The following is a 25502-nucleotide window of genomic DNA, read 5'->3' as shown; positions in this document are numbered from 1 at the left end:
TGTGGTAGATTAGAGTGAAGTGGAGTGGGGTAGATTGGGGTAGAGTGAAGTGGGGTTGATTAGGTGGATTGGAGTGTGTTGATTGGAGTGGAGTATATTGTGGTAGAGTGGAGTGGGGTAGATTGGAGTGGAGTGGGATAGAGTGGCGTTAGATAGACTAGAGTGGAATCGAGATTAGAGTGGAGAGAGATAGATTGGGGAAGAGTGGAGTGGGGTAGGCCTGGTTTATTAAAGTAGGACTGGTTGGAATTGAGTGGGGGAGATTGCAGTGGGGTAGATTGAAGAGGGGCGATTGAGGGGTGGTTTGGAATGAGTAGACAGGAGTGGAATGGGGTAGACTGGAGTGGAGTGGAGAGGGTTGGATTGGAGTGGGGTGGGGTGGAGTACGGTGGGGTAGATTACAGTGGGTGGGATGGGGTCGGGTGGAGTGGAGTAGATTCCGGTATAGTGGTTAGAGTGGAGTGTAGTAGATAGGAGTGTAGTGGGGTCGATTTGGGAGGGGTAGATTGAAGTTGGGTAGATTAGGTAGAGTGGGGTAAAGTAGATTGGAGGTATGGAGTGGGTTAGATTGTAGTGGAGTGGGGGAGATTTGAGTGGAGCATGCTATATTGGAGTGGGGCAGATTGGAGTGAAGTACAGTGGGGTAGATTTGGGTAGAGTGGAGTGGAGTGGGGTAGATTGGGGTAGAATGGAGTGGAACAGATTTTGGTAGATTGGAATGGCGTAGCCTGTGGTACATCGGAATTGGGTAGATTGTGGTGAAGTGGGGTAGATTGGAGTAGAGTGTGGTAGATTGGAGTTGGATAGATTGCAGTGGAGTTTGGAGTGTAGTAGGTTACATTGTAATGGAGTGGGGTAAATTGGACAGGAGTAAAGCGGGGTGGGGTAGATTGGAGTGGCGGCAGGTAGATTAGAATGGAATGGGTTGGACTGGAGTACACTGGAGTGGGGTGGATTGGGGTATACTGGTGTGGGGTAGATTGAGTGTATTACAGTAAATACGATTGGAATGGAGTAGACAAAGGAAGATTGGAGCCGAGTGGGGTAGATTTGAGTAGACTACAGTAAATTGGGGAGGAGAGGGGTAGGGTTGATTGGGTTAGATTGAGTGGAGTTAGGTAGATTGAAGTGGAGTGGAGTAGATTGGAGAGGAGTGGGGGTAGACTGGAGTGGAGTGTGGTAGATTGTGGCAGAGTGGAGGTGGGTAGATTGTAAATGTAAATGTAAATGTAGTTGAGCTTATATAGCGCACAGCTACCCGCAGTGGGTGTCCCGGCGCTTGCTTAGGGAACCCGTCCTGATATTCCCCTGTGTGATAGCCCCAGCAGGTATCCACAAGGTGAAAGTCAGGCATCCCGCAGCGAGGGGCCGTTGTGGAGATTAAGCAAGCTATTGCCCAGAGTCGCAGAGTGTGAACCCGTGAGTCGAGAAGGCACCGGAGCGAGAATTATCGAGTCCGTGGAATTTTTAGCCCAAGACCTGCCGAGGCGGGGAATTGAACCCTGGTCCAGGACCGATCTCAGCTTCCGGGTCTGCCGCCTCTAACCCCTGAGCCACACTTCTCCACAGTTTGTAGTGGAGTGGGGTAGATTGGATCATGTGGACTGTATTGGGACTAGATTGGAGTGGCGTGTGTAGATTGGGTTACAGTGGGGTAGAATTAAATGGGGTAGACTGGAGTAGAGTGAGTTAGATAGGGTGGAGTGCAGTGAGGTGGATTGGATCAGTGGCGTAACAAAACTTGAGTGGGCCCACCTGCAAAGTACATGGAGGGGGCCTCCACCGAGCACACTCAGGAGCTCTCATGCCAGGGTACTGTGCTGAGCAGGCCCTGGAGCTCAGGCCTCCCAGCATTGCCAGGACGGCGAGGGGGGTGGCTTTCTTCAGTCCCCAGATTCGATGGGAGTAGATTGGGATAGATTGAAGCGAAGTGGAGTAGATTGTGGTACAGTGGAGTGAAATAGATTGGAGTGGGATAAGAGGTGTGGAGTAGGGGGGCATGCAGTGGAGTGGCATGTTCTGTCATGGAGCGAGTGGATAGCTTGGGGTGGCATGAAGTCACGTGGCATTTCATAGAGTGTCATAGAGTGGAGGGGCGTAGAGTGGAGTGGCATGTTGTAGAGTGGAGTAGAATGGCGTAGAATGGGGTGGCGTGACATAGAGTCAAAGGACATAGAGTGGAGTGGCGTAGTGTGGCGTATGAATGGTATGGTGGCGCACAGCCATTACAGACAACACATTTTGAATTGAAATGACCATTACTTTTGAAGCAAAAAAATGTTTTACTGCATACAATCGATAATGGAGGGAAATGGCATCACCTATTTTGTGTTTTGACTGTATTCAAATATTTGATTCCACCGCGCTTCAGAACTACCATAAAATGTACTATTTATGATATACTCTGAAACATCAGCACAGTTTTTTTTATTTGTGATAGAAAAAAATCATCTTACACCCTTTCCTCTTACATGGATACTTTGCATTGTCACATAATTTCTTTCACTTTAAAATCAGAGAAACAAAAGTAAACACCAAGCTCCCTCAAAAGAGAGACATTTGACCTCTATCTTTGAATAGACAGCAATTGTGACAAGAGAAAACCAAAATGTAAAGACCCGTTTACAGAAAGCGAGTTTGTGGAAGAGTACAGTAAACAAGGATTGGGCACCAGAAGGGACCAACTAAAGCCGGACAGCCTAACACAAATAAAGCCAGCAAAAAGTAAGCCAGAACATGTAAACTACAATCCAAAAAGCCAATAGTAAGCAATGGGCAGAATGCATTCCAAGGTCAGATTTCTGAAAGTACCCAAGATGTTCTTAGGGTAGGCTTCGACCTAAAATGGAGTGAATGTGGCAATGGTTTGCTGCTGAGCGGAACAGACAACTGGGAACAGGTTTCATGCTAAACATGTGCCAATATCAACTGTAACACACTTAAGGATAATAAAGGTTATCTATCCGGCAAAACTAAGCAAAATAATAATTGGCTTTTTACTAACCAGCACAAAATTCCTGTAGATTTCATGTTACTCCTTATTGATTTGTTGCACCCAAATTCCATATGACTGGAGCTATCGTGTACCACATAGCGTACACAAAGTAGATTTACAGCTTATTAAGGAAGAAGGTAGATTTGACTAAGTACATTTGGAGCACATCATTATTGCTACATCAATCACAAGTGCTCATTATGTGATGTTATACTAGTCGAGTAAAGGTAAAAAAAACACTAGTCGTTGATAAATGGGAGACAATCAGATTCTACTTGCTTACGCTTGTCTGGCTTGCTCGATGGGGTCATAGTTGTCTAAATAGTTGTAACGCATGGTGTCCGTCGGATGCTTATCGGAGGAGCGCCACGGTGGCAGATCTCTCTTCCCAATGCCATTCATTTTTCTTGACGAAGACGGTGAAGGAGGAACGGATGACAAGTACTGCTTCGACTCCCGACTCTCTCTTGCGATTGGCTGAACATCAGCGACCTCAAAGTCATCCTTCGGAGGAGTCTGGAGGAATAGAATAACGAATCAAATGCATACAGTGGTGTCCACCATCAACAGCTATTGATCCTCAACCTAGAACCAGCAGATCATGTGGCCAAAAATGAGACCCTAACCTAGAACAAGCACGCCACGTGGCAAAAAATTGGTACCCAACCTAAAACCAGCACGTCACGCGGCAAAGAAATCCACAGGTGCCAAATGTAAATATCCAGTTATTTCTTTAGAGCTTTATAATGGCCATTTACGAGGTGCTCACAGGTGTGGTAGATATGTGACCCGAGGCACAGGGAGATTAGGTAATTTACCTAGCATGACACAATGTATTTATCAAGTTATATAATCATTTAATTATCTATTTCTATTTTTTGTATTACGTCCACGTCTTGCAGACTCTTAGCCACTGTATCCAAAGCTGGCAGTTCAGCTACAGGACAACACTTCCTTTTAAATCACACTGCTTTACTTCTTTTTAAGATGTAAGTTTTTTAAAGGATTTAGTACAAGAGGTTGACAAACTGTAATTGCAGAATATCAAGTTGCACAAGGTGAAGGAGTTATTAAAGTGAAGAGGCAAGCTCTAACACATATCATTACAATTCAGTACCTTCTGATTTACTGCCCCATTAAATACAGAATAATTTAATTATTATTTTTTAAGACATGCTCTGTTACCAAAGAACCCAATTAAAAGCACCTCTGACTTTATCATTTGAAAATGACATAATTATTTCCATACACAAACAGCAGCACTCGTATTATGTATAGGTCGCAATGTGTGCCCTATTACAGTTAATGAGCTGCCGCAAGCACGGACGGGAACTGGCGCTTGCCCTGGGGGCAGTGCATTAGTGGAAGGTGGGCAGCCAGGCACATCTTTTAGTGTACAGGTGGCAACCGGCCCCCTTCAGGTAGCTGCAATGACTGACTGCACCCCTCTGCAGGGGGATGTCTGGGGGTTCCATGAGATTAACTTTTCCCATATTAAGGGTCGCCTCGGCGAGCGCACTGACTATGCACCACCTCTTTGTGGTGCAAGTGAGTATGCCCCCTTAAGGCTCCTCTGCCTCTGCACCCGCATATATATTATAGCGAGGGCACAAATTGTTTCATCATTTGCATGGGCCATGCCCTCATGTAATTGAGGAAACATTGCATTGAGATTGCGCCCGCGCTATATATGTGCGAGTGTATTACAGAAGGCAGCACAAGTATCGGTAGCCCTTCTATTATCCCAAAATGCCCCAAGGGTGCTGAATATGGGCATACACACAGTTGCACCTGGGACACTATGGGGCCAATTCTGATGTCGGACAGACCGGAGTCCGTCCGACATCGGTCAGGAACTCCTGTCGTCGGTTACAGACCTGCAAGTAGGATGCGACCGAACCCTTTTCGGTCGCATGCCTATACCTTTCAATGAGAGCATGCCTTACAAACGGAATGCATGCTCTCATTGAAAGAGCAGGGGTACAGTTCATCCCTGCACCCAGTAGCAGACACCTCAAAAGGGGGCACCATAGGTGCCCCCTATGCCGCAATTTGGCGGCCTCGCACCCATGCGGCCCCTGCTGGGGGGCTCCAAAGCTATTTCCCAATGCCTTTTTGTGCCAGAAAGAACGGCTCAAAAAGGCCGTAGGAAACTGCCATCGTACTCCCTCGGCCGGAAAGAGAAGGGTTTCCGGATGGCGGACGGGCTCTCCGAGCTCGTCGTAAGCCATTCGGAAAACCAGGTTGGATTCCTTTCTGATTGAGCCCATCGGAATGGCTGGGTCGGAAAGGAATCTGAACAGCAGATTCGGATGCGGGCAGGAGGGCTTCGACCGACGACCGGAACCCTTCCTGCCCGAATCGGAATTGGGCCCTTTGTGTAATATGACCACAGATCGCCCAATAAGAAATCTGTGCGTAATAAGAATATCCCACATGCAGGACATTCTGCAAGGAGGACAAACATCTACCTATGTCACTTCTGTTCTAGAACATCGGTAAAGGGGAAGGATAGCACATGCTGAAGGTTGGCAACAGCAAGCGGGAGCTTGTGACAGTAAAGATTCACCAGCCTGTAGCATTCCTACTATTGGATAAACCTAATAGGATAAACACATCACAGGACCTGATGAACAAAGCTCTTTTGTAGTCGCAAACCCTACGATTCCCAAATTCACAGGGCTTGCAACCGTGTTTTACAATGTACAAAAAACACATTTCTCATTTGTGAAAAGGTTTTGTGACCCTTTCCTGTAAAATTAAGATGGGTCATAAAAGGGATAACCTCCTCCTGCTTACGAGTTGGTATGGTATATAATGATAGAGGTGGGTGTAAGAGAAGAATTTTCACTTCTTCACATACGTTAATTCTCACACAACACAGGTTGTGGCCATTCCAAGGCCAGCTTGTTGCTTGTTACTGCTTAGGACCTCTGACGTATAATAATGTCTTAGGTCTCTGATATTTATCAGTATCTGAGTGTATTTACTGCCTGGTGCCATTGTTGAATATCCTTTCTTAGGCCCTTGCATAGTTTCGTCATGGAACATTGGTGACCACTGATGCAGATAGCAGCCTGGGGCCGCTGATTTGAATTTCTGTTGAGTGCCCTTGATGGCTGTTACTGTCCGATGATATTAATATACATACTATTGCCATATTATTTCTTTGAGCCATGGATGTACATTACTGTTTTTGCCAATGGTGAAACCCCCAGCTTGGGCCATTGGTGAATACCTTGTCCGGGCTACTGGTGCATAACCCTACCAAGGAACAGTAATGCATTATACTGATGGGGGTCACTGATTAATATCCCTGTATAGTGCTATGGGAGCATACAGTATTTATTGCTTTTAAAAAATATACAACCAGGGGAAATGTTGGATATGCTGTCTATGGCCATTAGTGACTATACTATTTAGGGCCATGGATGCATACACTGCCGGTAGCCATTGATGCACAGTAATGCCTGGGACCAATAATGCATAATAATGTCTGCAGGGTTTGGTGAATCTTATTGTCTAGAGGTTTTGCTTTATATACTGCCTGGGCCTTTAATGCATATAAATCTTGAGCTTGACAGGTATATACTATTCAGGGCCCCTACTGTTCTTCATTCCTGGCAGGAACTGTTACATGTACTGCCTGTGGTACTACCTCTTGCGTGATTTATGGCCTCCGACGCAATCTATTTTCCACATTGCTGTGGTACCAGGCCACTGCAAGTGTAGTGAGTGCCAATGGCCACACACCAACCAAGAGGCCCTTTCCAACACTGTGCTGCTGTGGACTTTATTTATTTACTTAACATTGTCATATAGCACCAGTATTTCGCCCTCTGTGCACGTTGCAGCACTGACATGTCAGATGGTTCTGGTTAAGACAAACACTTGAGAAGGCACATGGGCTAGAAGATGGACTCGTGGGGGTTGTCCTCGGGGAATGTTGAGGAGACCTGGTACTTCCCTGAGTGGGAGGTGGTCGATGGCGATTGCCCCAGAGCCAAACAATCCTGAAATAGGCATGCGTTCTGCACTTTCCTGAAGGCTAGAAGGCTAGAAAGAGTTGTCAGGGACACCAGTACAGAAAATGATGCCACTTAGTCCATAGATCATTACACGTGTATCCAAAAACACTGTGTACGTGACATCATTTATTCATTTAATTATAGTTCACATTTTTTAAAGCACAACTCAGTCCGAGGGTGCCAATGATGTACATCAGAAAATACAGAGGTTGCATGAAAACCCCTCAAAAACCATTGAAACCATTGTAAGCAATTTAACATAAACATTGTTAATGCTTCAAAACTTTACTTTGAAGAAATCTTGGCAGGAAAGATTTCATGGAACTTGCTTAGAGTAGCCTTTGAGCTGCAAGAGGGAAAAAAGAGAGCAAAAGAGAATAAAAAAACAAGCATTTGCAATGCAATAGGTCTCGCATTTGCAATAGTTGGAGCTATTGGCATTGTAAATGACAATGCCTTTTATTCTTTTGTTTTGGAAACCTACAAGCCATGCATAAACATTCACTTTGTACGTATAGTCCTTGCTTACGAGAAGCAAGGCTGTCAGTAAAAGAGACTGCCAGCTTTGCTTCTCATAAGCAAGGACTACAATTACAAAGTGCTTGTTTACGCACAGCTTGCAGGTTTTCAAACGCTTTTAATAAAAGGCATTGCCATTTACAATGCCAATAGCTCAAACTCTCGCAAATGCAAGACCTATTGCATTGCAAATGCTTGTTTTAATGAACTGTGCAACTACAGATTTGACTCTAGTGAGTCCCCGCCTGTGGCGGCGCAGAGTACTGTGAGCCACAGCATCCCAATGCTAGCTGTGCCAGTGGAAGGCCAGATTCCGACAGAGACGGGTATCCCTGAGACAACATAGAAGGAACAGTTCCAGAGTGTCAGGAAGCCACCCGAGCCCTATGAGCCACGGATTTCTCAAGTCACCAGAGCCTGAGGCCGGGCAGAGAAAAGCAGTGAGCCATGGTGGCACAGAGCTACCTTAGACCATAGCAGGGTATCCTTTTAGGATGAAGTTTCGTGCAGCTCTGTCTTAAATGCACCAAAATGATTACAAACACAAAATTGTTTTTTTCCCCAAGGACTTGCGAGTCTAATAGGCACCAGAGAGGCACCAGTGCCACCGCATTCACACTTATAAACATTTGCATAGCTCCCACGCGGTTGTCTCTTGAGAGGCGCTGTATCAGCTGTGCGTTTTCCTGCAGACCCCGGCCAGTATGCACTAGCTGTAGTGCAGTATGAGGGCCACAGCAGCCCAGACCCCTCTGCGGAGCGCCCCCTGACCAGCTGTGCGGGGCTAACAGAATGCGGGTGGGATATTAAGCCGGCCTTTGATTAGTAATTACAGTTATATGGGAATACCAGCATATGACATGATAATCCACATTTGTAAAGCGGCACAATCACCCGTAAGGGCCTCTAGGCGCTGGGGGCCATCGGGAAGATTAAGCAAGCTATTGCCAGAGTCATGATGGTAATTTGGAAACGTTACTATTGATGCCAAGCCCCTCTAGAGATCAGCCCCAGCCCGCTTTGAGAAGGTTGCAAAAGTCCCTCTGAAGCTCCCTCGAAGGGATTCCTCAGATCTTGCGGTTGTCGAAGTGCACATAAATCTGAAAGGCGCTGCTTCTGAGCGCTCCATAAAATCATAGCTCCCCGCCTCTTCCTCTGGGAGTGCCCCCTCTCCTGACCATTCACCCACTCCCCGCCTCGTGTTCATTTCTAGGCAGATGCATTCAGGGGTCGGCGGCGCTCTATGGGGCTGTGTGGCAGCCGCCCCTAATTGGCGTTAAAGCACTCAGTACTTGGGAGCATATGCGGGGAGGGGGCTCCCAAGTCCCATCGAGCAGCACACCCACCCGCAGAACCCTCAACCCGGAGGGGAAAGGCAGAGCAGAAGCTGAAGTGTCAGGGTGTGAGGGAGCGGGAACTGGTACGGACCGAGGGACATTACCCCTTGCATTCCACAGGTGTGGGAGCAGGAAGGGGGTTAATGGAGACCTGCCTTCTACAGGCAGAGAAATCTAGCTTTAAGCCCCACAGGCCAGGCCACAAAGAAGGGCCAGTTGTTCTGCACTCTGGCTCTGCAGTACAAATGGGAAAGGGTTGGGGGATGCGCACCCCATGGGGGGCATCGGTGGAAGGACATTACCCCTGCATTCCAGAGACGGGCCCAGTGAGGGGGGTTCATGCACAGGTGCCCTCTACAGGCAGAGACATCGCGCTATAAGCCTCACAGGCCAGGCCAAGAGGAAGGGGCAGTGGCTCTGAACTCTGCAGTACAAATAGGAATGGGTGGATGCACACCCCATGGGGGTCCTCGATGGAGGGACAGTTGTTTGGCTCCCCTCAGGCAAAGAGCCCAGAGGCGATCTTGGAGAGCACTGTACAGGCAGGGCCTAGAATGAGGGCTGAGGGCATCGGACTGAGCGCCACACAGGCAAAGCCCCAGAGAGAGTGCTTCAAGGCTTTGTGCCGCATGCAGGGGCCCAATGGGGTGTGAGGGGGCTCAAAACCTCAGAGAAGAGGTCTGCTTGAATCTCACAGGAAGGGCCATGAGAGGCTGGGAGAGAGTCCCAGAGGATAAAGGCGGTGGTCTCACCCGGCATAAAGAGGCCACTAAACAGGGTGCATCCAGCTCAGAGAGCCTGCAGTGAAGTCTGCCCAACAGGTGGATCCAAGGAAGACAGGATCTCGCACAGCTGAGGGAATCTTTTTTCCTCCTAAAACAGTCTATAAATGGTAACATTTGTCTAAGGCTATAAGAGTAAATAAATTTGCCATTTAGGTCAGAGTGAGCGTTGGAACTCCAGACTGAGGTGAGCTGGGGCAGAGCAGAAAGTGTGTCTCTCTCTCTCTCTCGAAGAAACCTAGGTTGGGATCCCGGCTCCCCACTTCATCAGCTTGTGTGATTCTTGGCCTATCGCGCCTCCTTGTATACAGCAACATTAGCAGCTCTTTAAAATGTAAATATTCTTATCTAGCTAATTGAAAGCTTAGAGCGCATCAAACAAAGTTGATAGACACTACTCAGAAACGCTGCAAGCAAATGCCGACCACAACAAGAAACGTACCTTTCTTGGAATGAGTGTTTCCGGTCCCTCTGCACGGGCGAGACACAGGAAGCCAGGCTGGACTGCCTGGGACTGCCTGCTTGAGGGCGGGGCCACCAGCACAGACAAGAAGCGGACGGGAGCCTACCCCGCGCTCCTGTGAAGGGAAGGGAGCTAGCCGCCTACGAATCCCGTGCAGCACCACTACCGTGGAACAGGACGAGAGGAGTATGAGAGACCCGGTGAGTGGGGGCGTCGGGGCACATTGACGGCTAGACTGATAGACGGAAGTCATTAGGCGCAGTCATTAGGCACGTTCAGCACGTTCACAACACCAGAGCTGCAACGCCCAGGAGAGTCTGAACACGTGATGCGAGCCCGCCAGCTGAAGCGCGTCCTCGAGGTGAAATCGCCTAGGTTATGCACGTAACCACCCCCTCTCAGCCATTCCCAGGAAACCCACAACAATAGGTCTTTCGCTGGAGCAGCGCTATGCGCTGCTAACACCAGCGAGACCTAAAAAGCACCGATCACATTAGTTCACAACAGCTGAACGGAAGCGCACAGGAGAGTGTGTACAGGGCCAGCAGAAACGGCAGTGAGGCGGCTTTTTACATAACTTGTTGATTTTAAATAATTCCATAACATGAGAGCCCACCGTGGTTAAATAAAAATCACCAATCACATTAGTTCACAACAGCTGAACGGAAGCGCACAGGAGAGTGTGCACAGGGCCAGCAGAAGCCGCAGTGAGGCGGCTTTTTACATAACTTGTTGATTTGAATTAATTCCATAACATGAGAGCTATCGTAGAAATTATATATTGTAAGCCGTTCTTTTAACCGTATTGGTGTCAGCGACAAGAAGGGTTACGAAGTTTGAGACGTGGTAATGCTTTGGAATTTAAAAGCAACCATAGTCCCAGTGAGGCGGCTTTTAACGTACCTTTGCGACTTTTAACACCGTCGTTAAATGAAAATCACCAAGCACATTAGTTAACAACATCTGAACTGAAGCGCACAGGAGAGTCTGCACACAGCCAGCAGAAGCGCGTGCCACTTGCCTAAAATAATTAGAGACGCGGAAGTCATTAGGGGCGATCACAACAACAGATCTGCAGCGCCCTAGAGAGTCAAGCGCGTGCAACTTGCCTAAAAAAATGCGAGGCACGGAAGTCATTAGGCGCGATCACAACAACAGATCTGCAGTGTCCTGGAGAGTCATGCGTATGCCACTTGCCTGCAAAAAAAAAAGGCGCGTGCAACTTGCCTAAAAAAAAACGAGACACAGAAGTCATTAGGCGCGATCGCAAAAACAGATCTGCAGCGCCCTGGAGAGTCTGCACACGTGATGCAAGCTCGACTGCAGAAGCGCGTCCTCGAGATGAAATCGCCGAGGTGAAGCGCGTAACCACCCCCTGTGCCCCATTCCCGGCAAACCCACAACAATAGGTCTTTCGCTGGAGCAGCGCTTCGCGCTGCTAACACCAGCGAGACCTAAAAAGGACGCTGGCTAATAGAAAAAGAACAATACATTTGTGTATTCGTTGAAAAGGGTGAGAACAATGCGTGGCAAGGATGAAGTAATGTGAGAAGCAGTGGTACATATGTGCCACGAGAAAGAATTCACTACGCTAGGGAGGAGAATGCTGGACAAAGATAAGGTATCACGAGCAACAGGAACAAAGGCGGCCAAGAGTAGGCACTGGTTGCAGGACAGCGGTGATGGTGAGACATTTTATAGAGATGGGATAAGAAAAGGGAGACAAATTATAAATCGAAAAGGGAGGTTAATGGATGGGAAGGAATAGGAAGAGAAGGAGTAGGAGGAGCAGGGGGTAGAGTGTCTACAATACACAAAAGAGATTAAGGAGTAGTAGGACATCTGGGACAGAGTTGATTAGAGAGATTAGCTGAACAACCAATGTGTTGACTGGAAAATCTAGAAATAATTTTGAAGTGGGAAAAGTTTAGTGGGCTCAAAAGGGAATAGGGAACCAAAGAAAGAAGGTAGCCAAAGAATCAAATATGGTACGTTTATATAGCGCATGTACACCAAAGGTTTTTAGTGCTATTGATACACACATATTCTCTTAGACTACAGATAAAATATGTGATGCTACTTAGGGATCAGAAAAGACTTCAAATGTAAAGACTGAAGTAAAGATGGTGTGGTATATAGGGACTTAAGCAATGAATTTCACATACATAGTGTCGCAAATGAGTGATTATCAAACGTAACTGTTCTTGTTCTCGGAATACTAAAAAAGAAATATACTATCTGATCTTAAGTTACTCAAGGGACGCGAGAAATAATTCACTAAAATAGGAAGGGAAAGGCTAGACAAGGTAGAGGTATCATTAGAAATGGGAAAGGCCACAGGCTTTAATATGTTTCAAAGCCCCTGAAATCAATGGTAGGAGGTAGCAATATGGATCATAGAATAGTGGCACAGAAGAAAGATTAGCCACTATTAAATTAGTTGAAGAGTCCTTTATCTCTTCTCTCGGAGACTAGTAACTTCCTGAAGTATAGCAATGATCATGATAAAACTGTGATGGGAAAGAAATAGTTCAAGCTGACCATTCACACATATATATTGTGCCTCTTCGGCCATTGACTTCCAAAATTTATCATGAAATTAGGAGAGGCAATAAGGTCAAAACATAACACTTCTGTAGGATCTCTAAAAGAGACCTTCTGTGGAAAAGAGGCCTCCCATACTTGGACCAGAAGTAAACGGAGAGCCATCAACAGTTCGTATTTCTTCAGAAGTCTTCTTGGCTCTTTTAGGAATATTATTTCGTGTGGCCCAATCCCAATAAACATACCACGGGTACCACTAGCCAACAAGACAGAAGTAGTCCCAACATTTCCTTCTTCTCTCTTGGTAACACTCAGTAATAGAAATGAATGACTGAGTGTTTTTTGTGTCTGACCTAGAAGCCATCTTCTTATATACTTTTCTCTCCAGAGGACTGAAATTTGCCAGTCTCCTTAGCCCAGGCCAGGCATTTTGCCCAGGTGCGATTTGTGTGTCCAGCATCGCCAAATATGGCACAGCCCAGTTTCTGCCGGCACTTCTTTTCACTTTAAGTCAAAGGACCCTTCACAGCTGCTACCTGTGTAGGCTCTTCTTCGAACAATGGGTCCTCTGTGTCTCCTGATTGATCAGACACAGAAACCTTAAGGAAGTTAGTCCAGTTTCTCTTGCAATCTATATTCAGTAAAGTAGGAGGTTGTGAGCGAATCAACTCCTGTTGATTACATCTGTCAAACTACATTGAAAAAGAACCACTCAAGACCTTTCAACCCAGATTTTCCAGCTGCCAATTGAGGAAAACAAGTCACATCATCAACCCACCGATTCCCCCTTCTTGAATATCACACAAAGCTTCTTCTGTGAAGTATTCCAAATCAGGATGCCTAAACATCTTCTTAAAAACTAATTGATGGCATCATACAACTACAAGCAAGCATAAGAATGTGTTACTGAAGGAGTGGCTGAGGGAAAAGCAGATCCAGTAAAACATCGAATCAGGCAACTCTCTTTGATTTGGTCTTGACTAAACTCTGCAGGGCGAAAATCAACATGCAAAGGGAATCAAAAAATTCCTTTAACTTGATATGTTACACAGAAAATGCAGGACACTTGAAGGGACTACAGGGATATCTGAATGGTATGCTCCAAAGTCTTCCTTAGCACTAATTTCTCGACGCGCAATTATTATAACTCGTGTGCTAGGTCCTGAGAAGGCTTCTTCGTATTACAAAACATAAGAAGAAGTTTGAGTTTCAATCTGTTGGTCTGGCCGATTGAGTCTCCCTTCTTGACAGGGTGACTCCTCACAGTAGCCACTGTGCCACCCTGCGCAGAACGGAATACATGAAAGGTGTCAAGTAAAAGGGTTTCAAATTAGAGGAAACCCTTTAAAGCTGAAATAGCTCCTGGAGAATCTTCTGAATCTTGATTGAAGATGAAAATTAAAAATGATCGGAAGGACAAGCAGCAAACTTCCCCTAAAGAAACAAGAAAGTGAAAAGAACCAGGTCAAACTCCAGCAGATGAATCGAGTGGTAGTTCCAGTTGCAAGTAGAAAAATCTAGGCCAATAATGGAAATAATGGGAAGAAGAAAGTCATGACAAAGAAGAGATCCACTGTGTTGAGATCCACTGTGTTGAGGCGCATCTTTCACTTGGAACTGTTTCATTTTATAAGCCATATTAAAATCTGCTATCATAGAAAAATTACCTTACTTCCTCTTAGATTGGGATCCTCTGATAATATCCTATTGACTGGCCACCATCTTGGAAAGGGTGTGTAAAGAGGCTTGATCACGCCTTCATTCTGGAAACCATGGTGTTGACTTGTGAACCGAAGAAGATGCACAAGATCAACATCTTTCTCCCAGCGCTCCATTTAATGATCCCACTGCTGCCATCTGCATACTGAACTCCAAGAGCTCTCACTGGGCCACACAAGCAGGGCAGTTCTGGGTGGACAGTCATCAACGAGCTGCGCAAGGGGTCTCAGACTGCGTCGCCTGATAACGTGATCCATGCTTCCTCCTCTTAGGCCCATACAATGCCTCCGGTACACTCGCAACTTCATTCTCAGGACAAATGTAAGTTGGTCAGTAATATGCATCAATGGTTGTAGGCAATAAGATGCGTTAATAGTCCCAGGTAACAATCTGCCTCTTTCAATGGGTAGGAGCACAAAACTGGCAAGTCAGCATCAGCCAGCTCGGTGCATAATGTATATCCAGTTCACAAAAATATTTGTACTCACAGTTCGTAAGTTCTTAGCATTAAATATGTGCATTACTAGTGTTGGACATCTCTTTACACATGTTTGATGCTAAGCTGCACTGGTCAGAAGAGAGTAATCCATGTTGCTTTTGAGTTCACAGAGTATAGTACCTCCCGAAGCGAAGATGTCACCCAATGGCTCGTCACAAAACAATAGCTACCTCATGGAGCAGCTTGTTATAATTTTTCATGAGAGGGAGCACGCTGGTCGCTTGTTAGCACCAGTCCTCCGAGTGACTTATGGTATATGCAGTTCGCACGAATATTTGTGTTCATAGTTCTTAAGCGTCTTTCACCAAATTATGAGCTCCACCTCTGTAATAAAACAAAGTATGGCAAAAGACATAGGAACTGTGGTTAAAATACTTTTGTGAACTATATACCCATAATGAATTGGGAGGGCTGGCGCCGACAAACAAATAGTGTGCTTCTACCCATTAACAGCAATATGCATCAGCGATCCCAGGTGGAAACATGTATCAAAGGGCTCTGAGAACTGGAATAAACTGTAAACATAAGTGAAAGGAGTAAATGGAAATATCCTCCTGCCATAGTCAGCCAGTGAGCAGCTCTAGAAGTCTTGCTCTCTCTCGTCACCTCCTAGCGAATTCTCAAGGTGCCATCCTAGCGGCCAATTGACTTTTCACCCAATGCTACTGAATAAGAGGGGGGGGCGGGTGTAGCACCTTGTGAATGTGGAACATCCGGACACACATCAAAAGGGGTATGTTGTTTCCCTACCTCCTCTGGATCAGCTGGGGATGTGCTACCAAAAACTGCTGATGAGGGTTTGAGAGATGCGATAGAAAATAGGCCTACTCTTGTGCTGATTGTGGACTATGGGCCCGATGTAGGTAGGCATTTACCGGTCGTAACGGCCGAATTCGGCCGTTACCGACCAGTAAATGCCTTTTCCAATGTAGGGGGCATGTATTTACAGATTCGGCATTTTTACCGAAACTGTATTTACCGAATCTGTAAAATTACCGAATTGCTGGCAGATGCATCAAGCAAAATACCTCCCGTTAAAATACCGAATCGGTAAAACAGGCCGATACCGAACGCAAAACCAGAAAATGCAATGCATCAACCCCAAATCGGTAAAAAATAAAGAATCGCTAAAATATCCCTTCGGTAAATTACCGAATCACAAATCAGACAATCGGAAATAACGAGCACCAAAGCTGACCTCGGAAATACCGAATCGCTAATAAAGAATCGCAATGGAATGCATGAAAAATCGCGAATACCGAAAAATGCTAAAATTGCTATTTAGCATGAGCAAAATAAGGGGAATCTCAAACTGGAGGTAAAGTTATTTGAAGGATAGGAAAACAGACTCAACTGTGCCATGATCATGCGCCTAATAGCAGATCTGGAACCATTACTGCAGCACCCGTAGGACCAACGCCATACCAGCCCATGTCCAGGTCCTATGCTGCCTGCACCTGCTGGCGTCTGGAAGCTTCCAGGGGGTAATAGCTGAGACTGGAGGCGTGTCGCAAAGCGCACTATCACGCTTCTTCCACCGGTTCCTAGAGGCCATGCTGACATTCATAAATCGCCACATCACCTTCCCCACAACCCCCCAGCAGCTGACCCGCACCAAACGGGAGTTCTACCAGGTGGCACAATTCCCCCATGTGATAGGGTGTGTTGACTGCACGCATGTCCCCATATGTCCTCCATCAGCCACCGAATACATATTCCGCAACCGGAAGTCATATCATTCTATTAATGTGCAGGTCGTGTGCAATGCTAAGTACATCATTACGGACCTTGTAGCCCAATTCTCCGGGAGCACACACAACGCTTACATATTCCGTCACTGTGGTATCCACAGGCGCCTGATCAACGGTGAATTTGGAGAGGGACACCTACTAGGTACATATTGATGCATCATCTTTCACTCCATCCCCACATGTATCATTGCATTCATGCTGATGACCATTCTCTCCCCATCCTGCAGGTGACAGCGCTTACTCATTGCATGAGTATCTACTCACTCCCTACCTCAACCCAGCAACACCGCAAGAGCAGCGCTACAACAGAGCACACATCAGCACAAGGAATGTGGTGGAGCGTACATTCGGCATCCTCAAGAGTTGCTTCCGAATACTGCACAAGACTGGAGGTGCCTTGCAGTACGACCCAGTGACCTGCTGCCAGATCATAGCTGTCTGTGCCATCCTGCACAACATCGCCACCCGCAGGGGGATACCCATAGAGGTGGACGGAGAGGATGAACTACGTGCACAGCAACCCCCCTCCCCCACCCCCAACACCGACAGGCGCATTTGCCCAACACAGCAGAAGGGCAACGGAGGCGGACATACATCACACAGCATTATTTCTGAGACAGGTAAGAGAGTGCCTTGACAACATGATCTGGTTTGGAAGGGTTTAATGGTCATGAACACCTGACTGGTGGAGAAAAATGTAACTCAAACATGATGCAGCTGCAGTAGAATGTAAACAAAAAATGTCCCTTGTCAACACGGGTGATGCTTGTGGCACTACAGTTGGCCCATGGTTACGTCACCATGGATAGTGAGACTTTGCCACATGTCTACTTGCGTTTGCCACGTACCCCCAGTCTCCTGTCCCGTGACTCCTCCGCATCTCCACGATGGGTGTCAGTGGCTGTTGCGCTGTGCACACTGCACCTCCTCCCACTGGTCTCCGGCAGAGAGACGCTGCTCACACTGGAGGCTGCCTCACTCCCCTCATCCACTTCCACACTGCTGACACTGGCTGTTCCAGACTGCAGATGCTCCACTGCAGTGGTCACTCTCTCAAGGGCCCTTGCCACATCCCCACAATAATGCCCTAGGCCCACTTGCAGGGACATGGACCTGCGGGACAGCACAGCTGTGCTGTTGCACAGCTTAGTGATGGCCCTATTGGTGGAATTTACAGCAAGCATGATCTGCCTGTGCCTCCGGCGCTCACTTTGTTGGCCTGTGACTACAGCACGTGTCAGTTCCTGCAGGCAAAGCTTGATCTCATTGTTGCCCGCAGCTACGGCTGTGGTGTTCTCACGCACAGCGTCAGTCATGTTTCCTAATTTGTTACACAGTTTTGTCATGGTGAGTTTCATTGCACCCATGTGTCTCCCCTGCAGGCGCTGGACACGCAGCATCCGGGTCTCGACTACTCCGTACCCTTCGGACGGATCCACTGGTCTTGCTGCTGTCCTACCCAGGGGCCAAGCCCTCTGTCTGACACGCTGACGTGCTGCTGTTTGGGTGGTTGGAGTGACGACAGCCTGGCGTGGGTCATTTTGGGCTGCTGTACTCTTCTCCGACTCCATCTCGTGCAGGTAGGGAACATCTGCCCTGCGGCTCTGCGGAGTGTTCCGCACTGGTGGTGGTGGTGGTCGTGTCTTTGCCGGCATGGATGGCGGTGGTGGTGGTGGTGTCTTTGTCCCCATGGATGGCGGTGGTGGAGGTGGTGGTGTCCGCGGTGGTGGTGAAGGGGAGGACATGGCTTCATGTCCCTGTGGGCAATCCGTATCGGTCACCACTGGTGTCTCAGAGATGACGAGGCGGCCACTGTCGTCTGATTCCATGGGGGATGCATCTGTGTGTGAAACAGTGCATAGTTAATATTTAGTTGTTGTATGTGGATATTGCATTATTGTCTCTATATAAAGTACATTTTTGGACAGACATTTGGCCCTTTGCTGCTGTTTTCATTTCATTCACCTCTGGGGTCAGACATGCACTCACTCATGTATTGACTACAACTCCCATGGTGCAACATTGTGGTGAGGGTATGTATTTTAGGCACAGCTACATGTGCACTGGGTCTGGCAAGGGGGAGTGGGCAGGGATTGACTACACGCTGCATTGCTACGCTGCCATGCATCTTACCTTGTCCTCCTTCCGCAGCACCAGAGGTGTCCAGTTGTGTGACCCCCACAACAGCTTCTGGTTCTATAGTAGACTCCACTAGGTCCTCCAGGGCTGTGTTCGGTGTCACATTGGATGTGCCCCCACCTGTGCCTGAAGCATCCATGACCCTCTGAGCGATCCTCTCCTTGGCCCTTTTACGCAGGTCATACCAGCTTTTTTTCAAATCGTCAATGCTGCGGTGGGTGACTCCGCAAATATTAACCTTGTCCTTGATGCGCAGCCACATCTTTCTTTTTTCCGCCTCTGGCACCTTCAGCGACAGATTCCCAAACAGTTTGTCATTATTGCTGGTTACACACTCAATCAGGATTTCGAGTTCCTTATCTGAGAACTTGCGCTTTCTCTTTCTGTGTGTGTCCTTTCCCTGCTGGAGGGCCTCCTTCTCCATCTTGACCTGCTTGTCTCGTGCTGGTTGCTGCTTGTTCAGTCTGGCTCCTCAGCTCCTGTGCTCTGCCTCCTCCTCTGAGCTCCTCGGGCACTGAATGGAGCATGGGCTGTCCTACTTCCTGGTTGTGATGTCATCAGCCTGCTTCCGATGCGTCGCGTATTTTTACCGATTTCGCTATTACCGAATTTGCAATTACCGGATTCACTGATACCGAATCGGTATTTGCTAATTCGGTATTTGCTGATCTCGCTAACGTACCTTCGCTATATGATACCGAATTTTACCGATTCTGTAATTAATACCGATTTCATTGATGCATCGCGGTTTGCATGTCCTTAATAGCGATTCCTTATTTTTCGCTATTAAGGACATGGAATACCGAATTTTGATGCATATGCCCCTTGGTAAATACAGACTCGGTAAAAATACCGAATCTGTAAATGCAGATATAGGTGGCGCTTTAAACAGTGCCACAGGCCCCTAAGAATTAGTTATTTACCATGTAATACTATTGCATGGTAAATAACGAATTCAGGTGTGCATGCACATCTGTGCATGTACACCTGTGCCATGTGACACACAGACATGACCTTAGGGCATGTATGTGTGCCACATGGCACACAAGCCTGACATTGGGGTGCTACAGGGTGTCAAAGTGACACCCCGTTCCCCTGGCAGGATTCGGTATTTACAGATTCGGTAATTACCGAATCTGTAAATACTGAATCTTACAGATTCGGTAATTGAAAAAGAAAAATTACCTACATCTGCCTACTTCCAATTTACCTACTCTTAAATACCGAATCCGTATGATTCGGTATTTAAGAGTAGGTAAATCGAGATTACCTACATCGGGCCCCAAGCCTTCCGCATACTATGTACTTCTTCCACCTGCCACCCATTGGAGCCAAGAAACATGCACTCTCTGTACCCCACAGCTATGATCAAAGAGCGTTGCAGCAAGAGAGTACCAGTGGACGCTGGTGAGTAGGCACAAACCAACATTGATCCAGTGGCTGCCGAGTTACTGGGTCCACTCTTGCAAGGATGATGTCTGAAGTAATTCAGGAAAGAGAGTACTCACCAGCTCCAAGCATCAGATTCTTCAGACTGACAATGACAGGTAAAAGGTGGCAGCAGTAAAAGGTCAGCATGAATATTTGAGGTCATAACACTTTTCCACCATTAGTAGTATATATTGTTACCTATCTATTCAGTAGTCAACACTTGTGTGTCAGATATTCTAAACCTTCTAGTTGCAATTACCAGACAAAAGAATAACTATAAAGGAGTTATTATAATCGTCTGACTCAATATAGTCAAAAGCTTTTAAAAACGTTCTTAATTGTGGTCCAGTTCAGTATGGAATATATAAACAAGATAACTTTTGCTGCAAACAATATCACATTGTAAGAAATCCTGCTATTTCAGCATATAATGGAAAACTACATTTTATAACACTTTGGTTGCAAGGATGTTATGTGTTCGAATGTCTGCTGATGTCAAAGAAAATCTCCATGTGAAGATAGATTACTATTTGATTCAATTAAACCAGCCAATCACAGGGCACCAAAATCACTCAGCATTCAAGAATGTTTTTGCACCATCTTTGCATCCGTAGGTAATGCCACATGATGCAGTCAGAGTATAAAGACACAATGTGAAGGTCTCATTCCATTCCACTGCAATACATTGTGCCTGAGTAGCACTAGCACCACTATGCAAAACATCACTTTAAAAACACATAACAAGAGAGTAAATGCATGGATGTGCTCAACAACATAATCGTTATTAATATTATGCACATTAACTTGGAACAGGAATACTTCACTAATGTGTTTTTCAATCCGATCAATTTTCCACATATTTTAAGAACACTATAAGGTATTATGAATTGTATTTCTAAAAAAAAAGTAATGCCACAAATCCGAATTGCATTGTGTTTAATGGATGCATCCAGAGTGGCAGATTAAGTTGGGAAAAGCTAGTGGGCACAGCAGTGATGGGCACATGGCACTATTAGAACACACTGAAAACAAGTCAAATTGGCCCCTATATTTTTCAAAGGGTGCAATTATCTTGATCTTGCCCCCCCCCTCTCCACCAGACGGATCAGTTACAGGAATAAAGATGAGAAGGATGTCTGGGTATGAAGGAGGCAGACAGGAGAGACTTGAATCTTAAAAACAGAATATCAGGTAACATCAGAGACATCTAATGGCGCTTGTCCAAGGCAGCTCCTGTAGTTAAAACACTGAAATCACCCTCCTAAATAAAAGTGGGTTGTCCACCCACAGACTGAATGTAATCTGGACAGGGTGGACAACATATCACCCTGACACATTTTACAGGAGTAACAAGAAATAAGAGGTAAATAGTAGGGGTGAATTATAAACCAGTGGCAAATGTTTCAACACAATTTATTAGTAAACTTAAAGCAAAAAGGGGAAACAGCACAATCCTACACTCACAAGAAGTGCGTGTGTCGCACCTCTTTCTAGACACCTCTTGTCTGCCCTCCCAAAATGTAAACTAAGATACAAGCAATTAGCTATCACGGTGTGCAGCTCCATTACCCCCCGCTGTTCCCAAGGGGTGATCCACAAGATCGATGCAAACTTCTACCCACTGTGGGTTGCACCACCTCATACAAATTCAAAAACAGTACATTTATGAATGTCCATCCAATAATTCATGTTATTCAGGTTATCTTTATTCTTCTTTCATTTTTGGCAAAACACCGGGCAGCCAACACGTTTCGTTCTTGTAAAAAGAACTTCGTCAGGGCGATTATTATAATGGCGATTTTTGTTGTTAATAAGAAAACGCTTAATGCCAAATATTTGAACGCACTCTCCTGGCACTTCCTGAATAATACAAGCAACTTCGAAAGGTCATTCACATCTGTAATGCCTGTAGTGGGCATAGGCTTATATTCTCCCTTGGGTCTTGCGACAATATCCTATTAATTGGCTGTTGTGCCAGCGGCAAGATATCACGGAGTGGCCAACAATGTCTCTACTCAGGTGCTCATTAACAACAAAAAATCGCCATTATAATATTCGTCCTGATGATTTATTAGTAATGCCACCGCTATAGATATATATAGCTACAATTCTTTCTTTTTTATTAGTACAAAGTCTCTATACATAAACATATATTTACATTGCTACTCTTTTTCCAGACTCTTCTGGACCACTGGTGTATGTTGTTTGTTCCTTTGCACTTTATTCTCACAACCCCACGTATACAACTGCAGGCATATTTACCTCTTGTCTTACAAGGATATTTTATGCATTTCTGACTACATTTGATCCAGCACGCTTCCGCGGGCGATGTGGTTGTGCATTACACTCGATAGCTATTTCACCTTGGCACATGATAAGTCTTTCAGGCATGATGACTATTCTGACACGTGGTGGTAACATTTTGGGCATGCTACATTCTACAGAGTGCATTACACATATCTACTAATTCAACAAGGTCCTAGTACTTCACTGTGAGGCCTTAACGGAGGACTTAGGAAGTTAATGTGTATGTATGTAAATATTCATGACAGAAATTGCTTTTTGTTTGTTTCACAGGCATGTGAGTTCTTGTCTTTTTTTTGTCCTGAGGAGGGCCACAATTCAATATGGTCGAAACGCATCAATCCTTTTGTTAAATATTTTTGGGATTAATCCTGCGGTGTGGCAAGGAACAAAATTGCGAGCTGATCATTCTCTGGATTATACCTTGCCATTGTAAATACTTCCAGGTGGATTATGGACTGAAATTATTATATAACCACCTACTATATACTTTAAGTTAGTGAGGGACAAGGAATGATTGGTGATTTCATAACTTTGCACATAATTGTTGTTTGTAATACATGTATTTTTGTGTAGAGACTCTTGTGATTCAAGGGTGAATGTTTGTAAATATATTTTTATATCCATAGGCTTATTAATAATAAAAAGGAAAGAATTGGAGATCATGTTCAGTAGTTTTATTTGAAATAGTCATATTTCCAATGGGAAATGATGTCTTTATTGTGAAAAAGTAACACCGGTTTATAATTCACCCTCACTATTTACCTCTTTTTTCTTATTTTATTTTTTTTGCAGAGTTTTATATAGCGCGAACTTGACCCGAACCGAATCAGGTATCAGAGCGCTTTATGTAGCACCAGTTACGTTACATGAGGACACTCATTCATTTTTGTTAGGCACGGGGAGATTAAGTGATTTGCCCAAAATCATGTTTGGCGTCGTTACCGAGACTCGAACCCAGATCCCCAGGTCCGAGGTCGTTATATTGGGAATCACTTTGTTTTGGTATATTATACAGCAGCTGTATTTTCTAGGCAAGTTTTGGCAGGAGCTCAATTTTGGTTTGTATCTGTAACTGACTCCTGAGTAAAAGATTCATCAAGTTCCAGAATTCATAGTTGAAGACAAAATTCTAAGAGGCAGCGACAGCATGGATTTAGAACCCAGCGTCTGACCATTGCCTCTATTCTGAGATTGCACAGTCTGTAATAAAAGCGGATGCCTATCTTTCAAACATGGACCATCTGTTCAATCCAACCAATGTTGAAAGCCCATGAAAGGTATATCTAACAGCAATGCTGTCTGTCTACTTTAGCAGAGATGTCCCTAAAGGTAGTGCGTAGATGCTATTCTTAGAAATAAATCGAATACAGGACATAAGAACATCTTGTATGTGCATAAGCCCATATAGTCTAATATGATATTGGAACATATGTAACAATCATTGGCAAAGCCAACAGGTCTGGCGTTCGATGCCAGTATTTTGGTTTTGCCAATCCTTTGTTTTAAATAGTGTATGTACGGATGTATGACGTTACAACGCATACTTTTACCACGCATACCATTACAACGCGGTATTTACAACGAATACCGTTACAACGCATAGCGCTTAGAGGTGCTGGATAGTGGTAAGTATAATTTTCTATTCCAACTCCAGTCCCCGTGGACACTAGGGAAGGTGTTGGATAGAAAATTAAACGTATTCCCTATCCTAGAGCGCCCCCCAGCGCAATGCGTTGTAATGGTATGCGTGGTAATGCCTGCGTTGTAATGGTAGTGCGTTGTAAAAACTTCGTTGTAACAGTTGTATACCGTATGTACAATCTTATCAAACCATGTATCTTTAATCAGTCTTCTCTATTTGTGTTTCATTAAAAAGCACACATTTGGACAGTCGCCCTTGGCACCAAAGGAATCTTGTTTTTATATGTAATTGCATGCTGTGCAAGAGCAGATACAGTGAAGTCAGCCAATGGTTGAAGGGGACTGACCCACTACTGTATGCTGTATAGGGCAGAGAGGAAATGTGAATGACCCAACAACAGACCAATGGTTGAAGAGGGCTGGTGGAAAGCACTCATAAATAAGTATTTCTATACTTTTACTAAAATCAAAAGGTCTTGGAAGAGATATGATATGATACCTGTTACGCACATGACATTGGCAAATTATGTTGAACGCTATCCAACCATTTTAGCGGTAATGTGTATTGTATCCACTAGGTCCTGATTTAAATAGAGCCTAAGTGAAGAATCATATAGAAACATGTCGACCCCACATTGCACGGGTGTGCTATGCTGCTGAAGGGAAGGAAAACCAAGACATGAGAGAGAAAAGAGTGGCTAGGGGCAAGAGTACAGGCAGGAGAAAGAAGACTCCTCAGACTATAAAAAGAGAAGGAGGAGGCTCTGAAAGAAGATTCAGGTGCAGAGGCGGGGTGAATAGCTAAGGCAGACCGGAGTACAGGTTGCTTTTTTGGCTCACGTCCCTAGAAAATGTCTAGCGAGTCTGGAGAAGGCAGTCAAATGTCAGGCTGTGCCTAACAAATGCCTACTTTCAGCAGGATGGATCAGTGAGCTGGAGCCTCTCTGCTAACACACTGTGATGTCTGGATGTTGACTCCTTCAAGCAGACTCAGTCTTCACTCTGTCTACCTAGTATCAATGTCAGTTTTCCCACAACTCTTAAGGAGCAGGTAATGCAATCTTAACACAGCTCAAAAACAAAGGAGACACTGTCTCCACCCATCTGCATGACCTGCTCAGGACTTGTTGGTACCTGGTGATGCAAAGCCTGAGGCTCTACGGAGAGGAGGATGACATATATACTTAAAATGTAAACATGGTAGCCCAGTTGTCAAACCCTCTGGGCATAAAAGTCTTAATTATTTTTTAATCACTTCTAAGAAGTTATTCGGATGGGGTAATTAGAGTCTGATGAAATACACAGTTTATTGTAAAAACAAATGTAAAGCCAATCAAAGACCACGTA

The 25502-nt window shown here is 45.5% G+C and overlaps 1 protein-coding gene across 1 annotated transcript in view; it reads right to left on the bottom strand.

Moving 5' to 3' along the window:
• Positions 1–25502, bottom strand: part of FBXO16 (F-box protein 16) — a 265267-nt gene that overhangs the window by 137280 nt on the left and 102485 nt on the right. Inside the window, exon 5 of the mRNA XM_086928016.1 lies at positions 3279–3511. Within this exon, the coding sequence (XP_086784142.1) occupies positions 3279–3511 (233 nt within the window). The remainder of the gene's footprint in view (positions 1–3278; positions 3512–25502) is intronic.

This window comes from Lissotriton vulgaris, chromosome 6 (genome assembly GCF_964263255.1).
Source record: "Lissotriton vulgaris chromosome 6, aLisVul1.2, whole genome shotgun sequence".
NCBI classification, from domain to species: Eukaryota; Metazoa; Chordata; class Amphibia; order Caudata; family Salamandridae; genus Lissotriton; species Lissotriton vulgaris.
The sequence above is the reverse complement of the archived record's forward strand: the minus strand, read 5'-3'. Positions and strand labels throughout refer to the sequence as shown.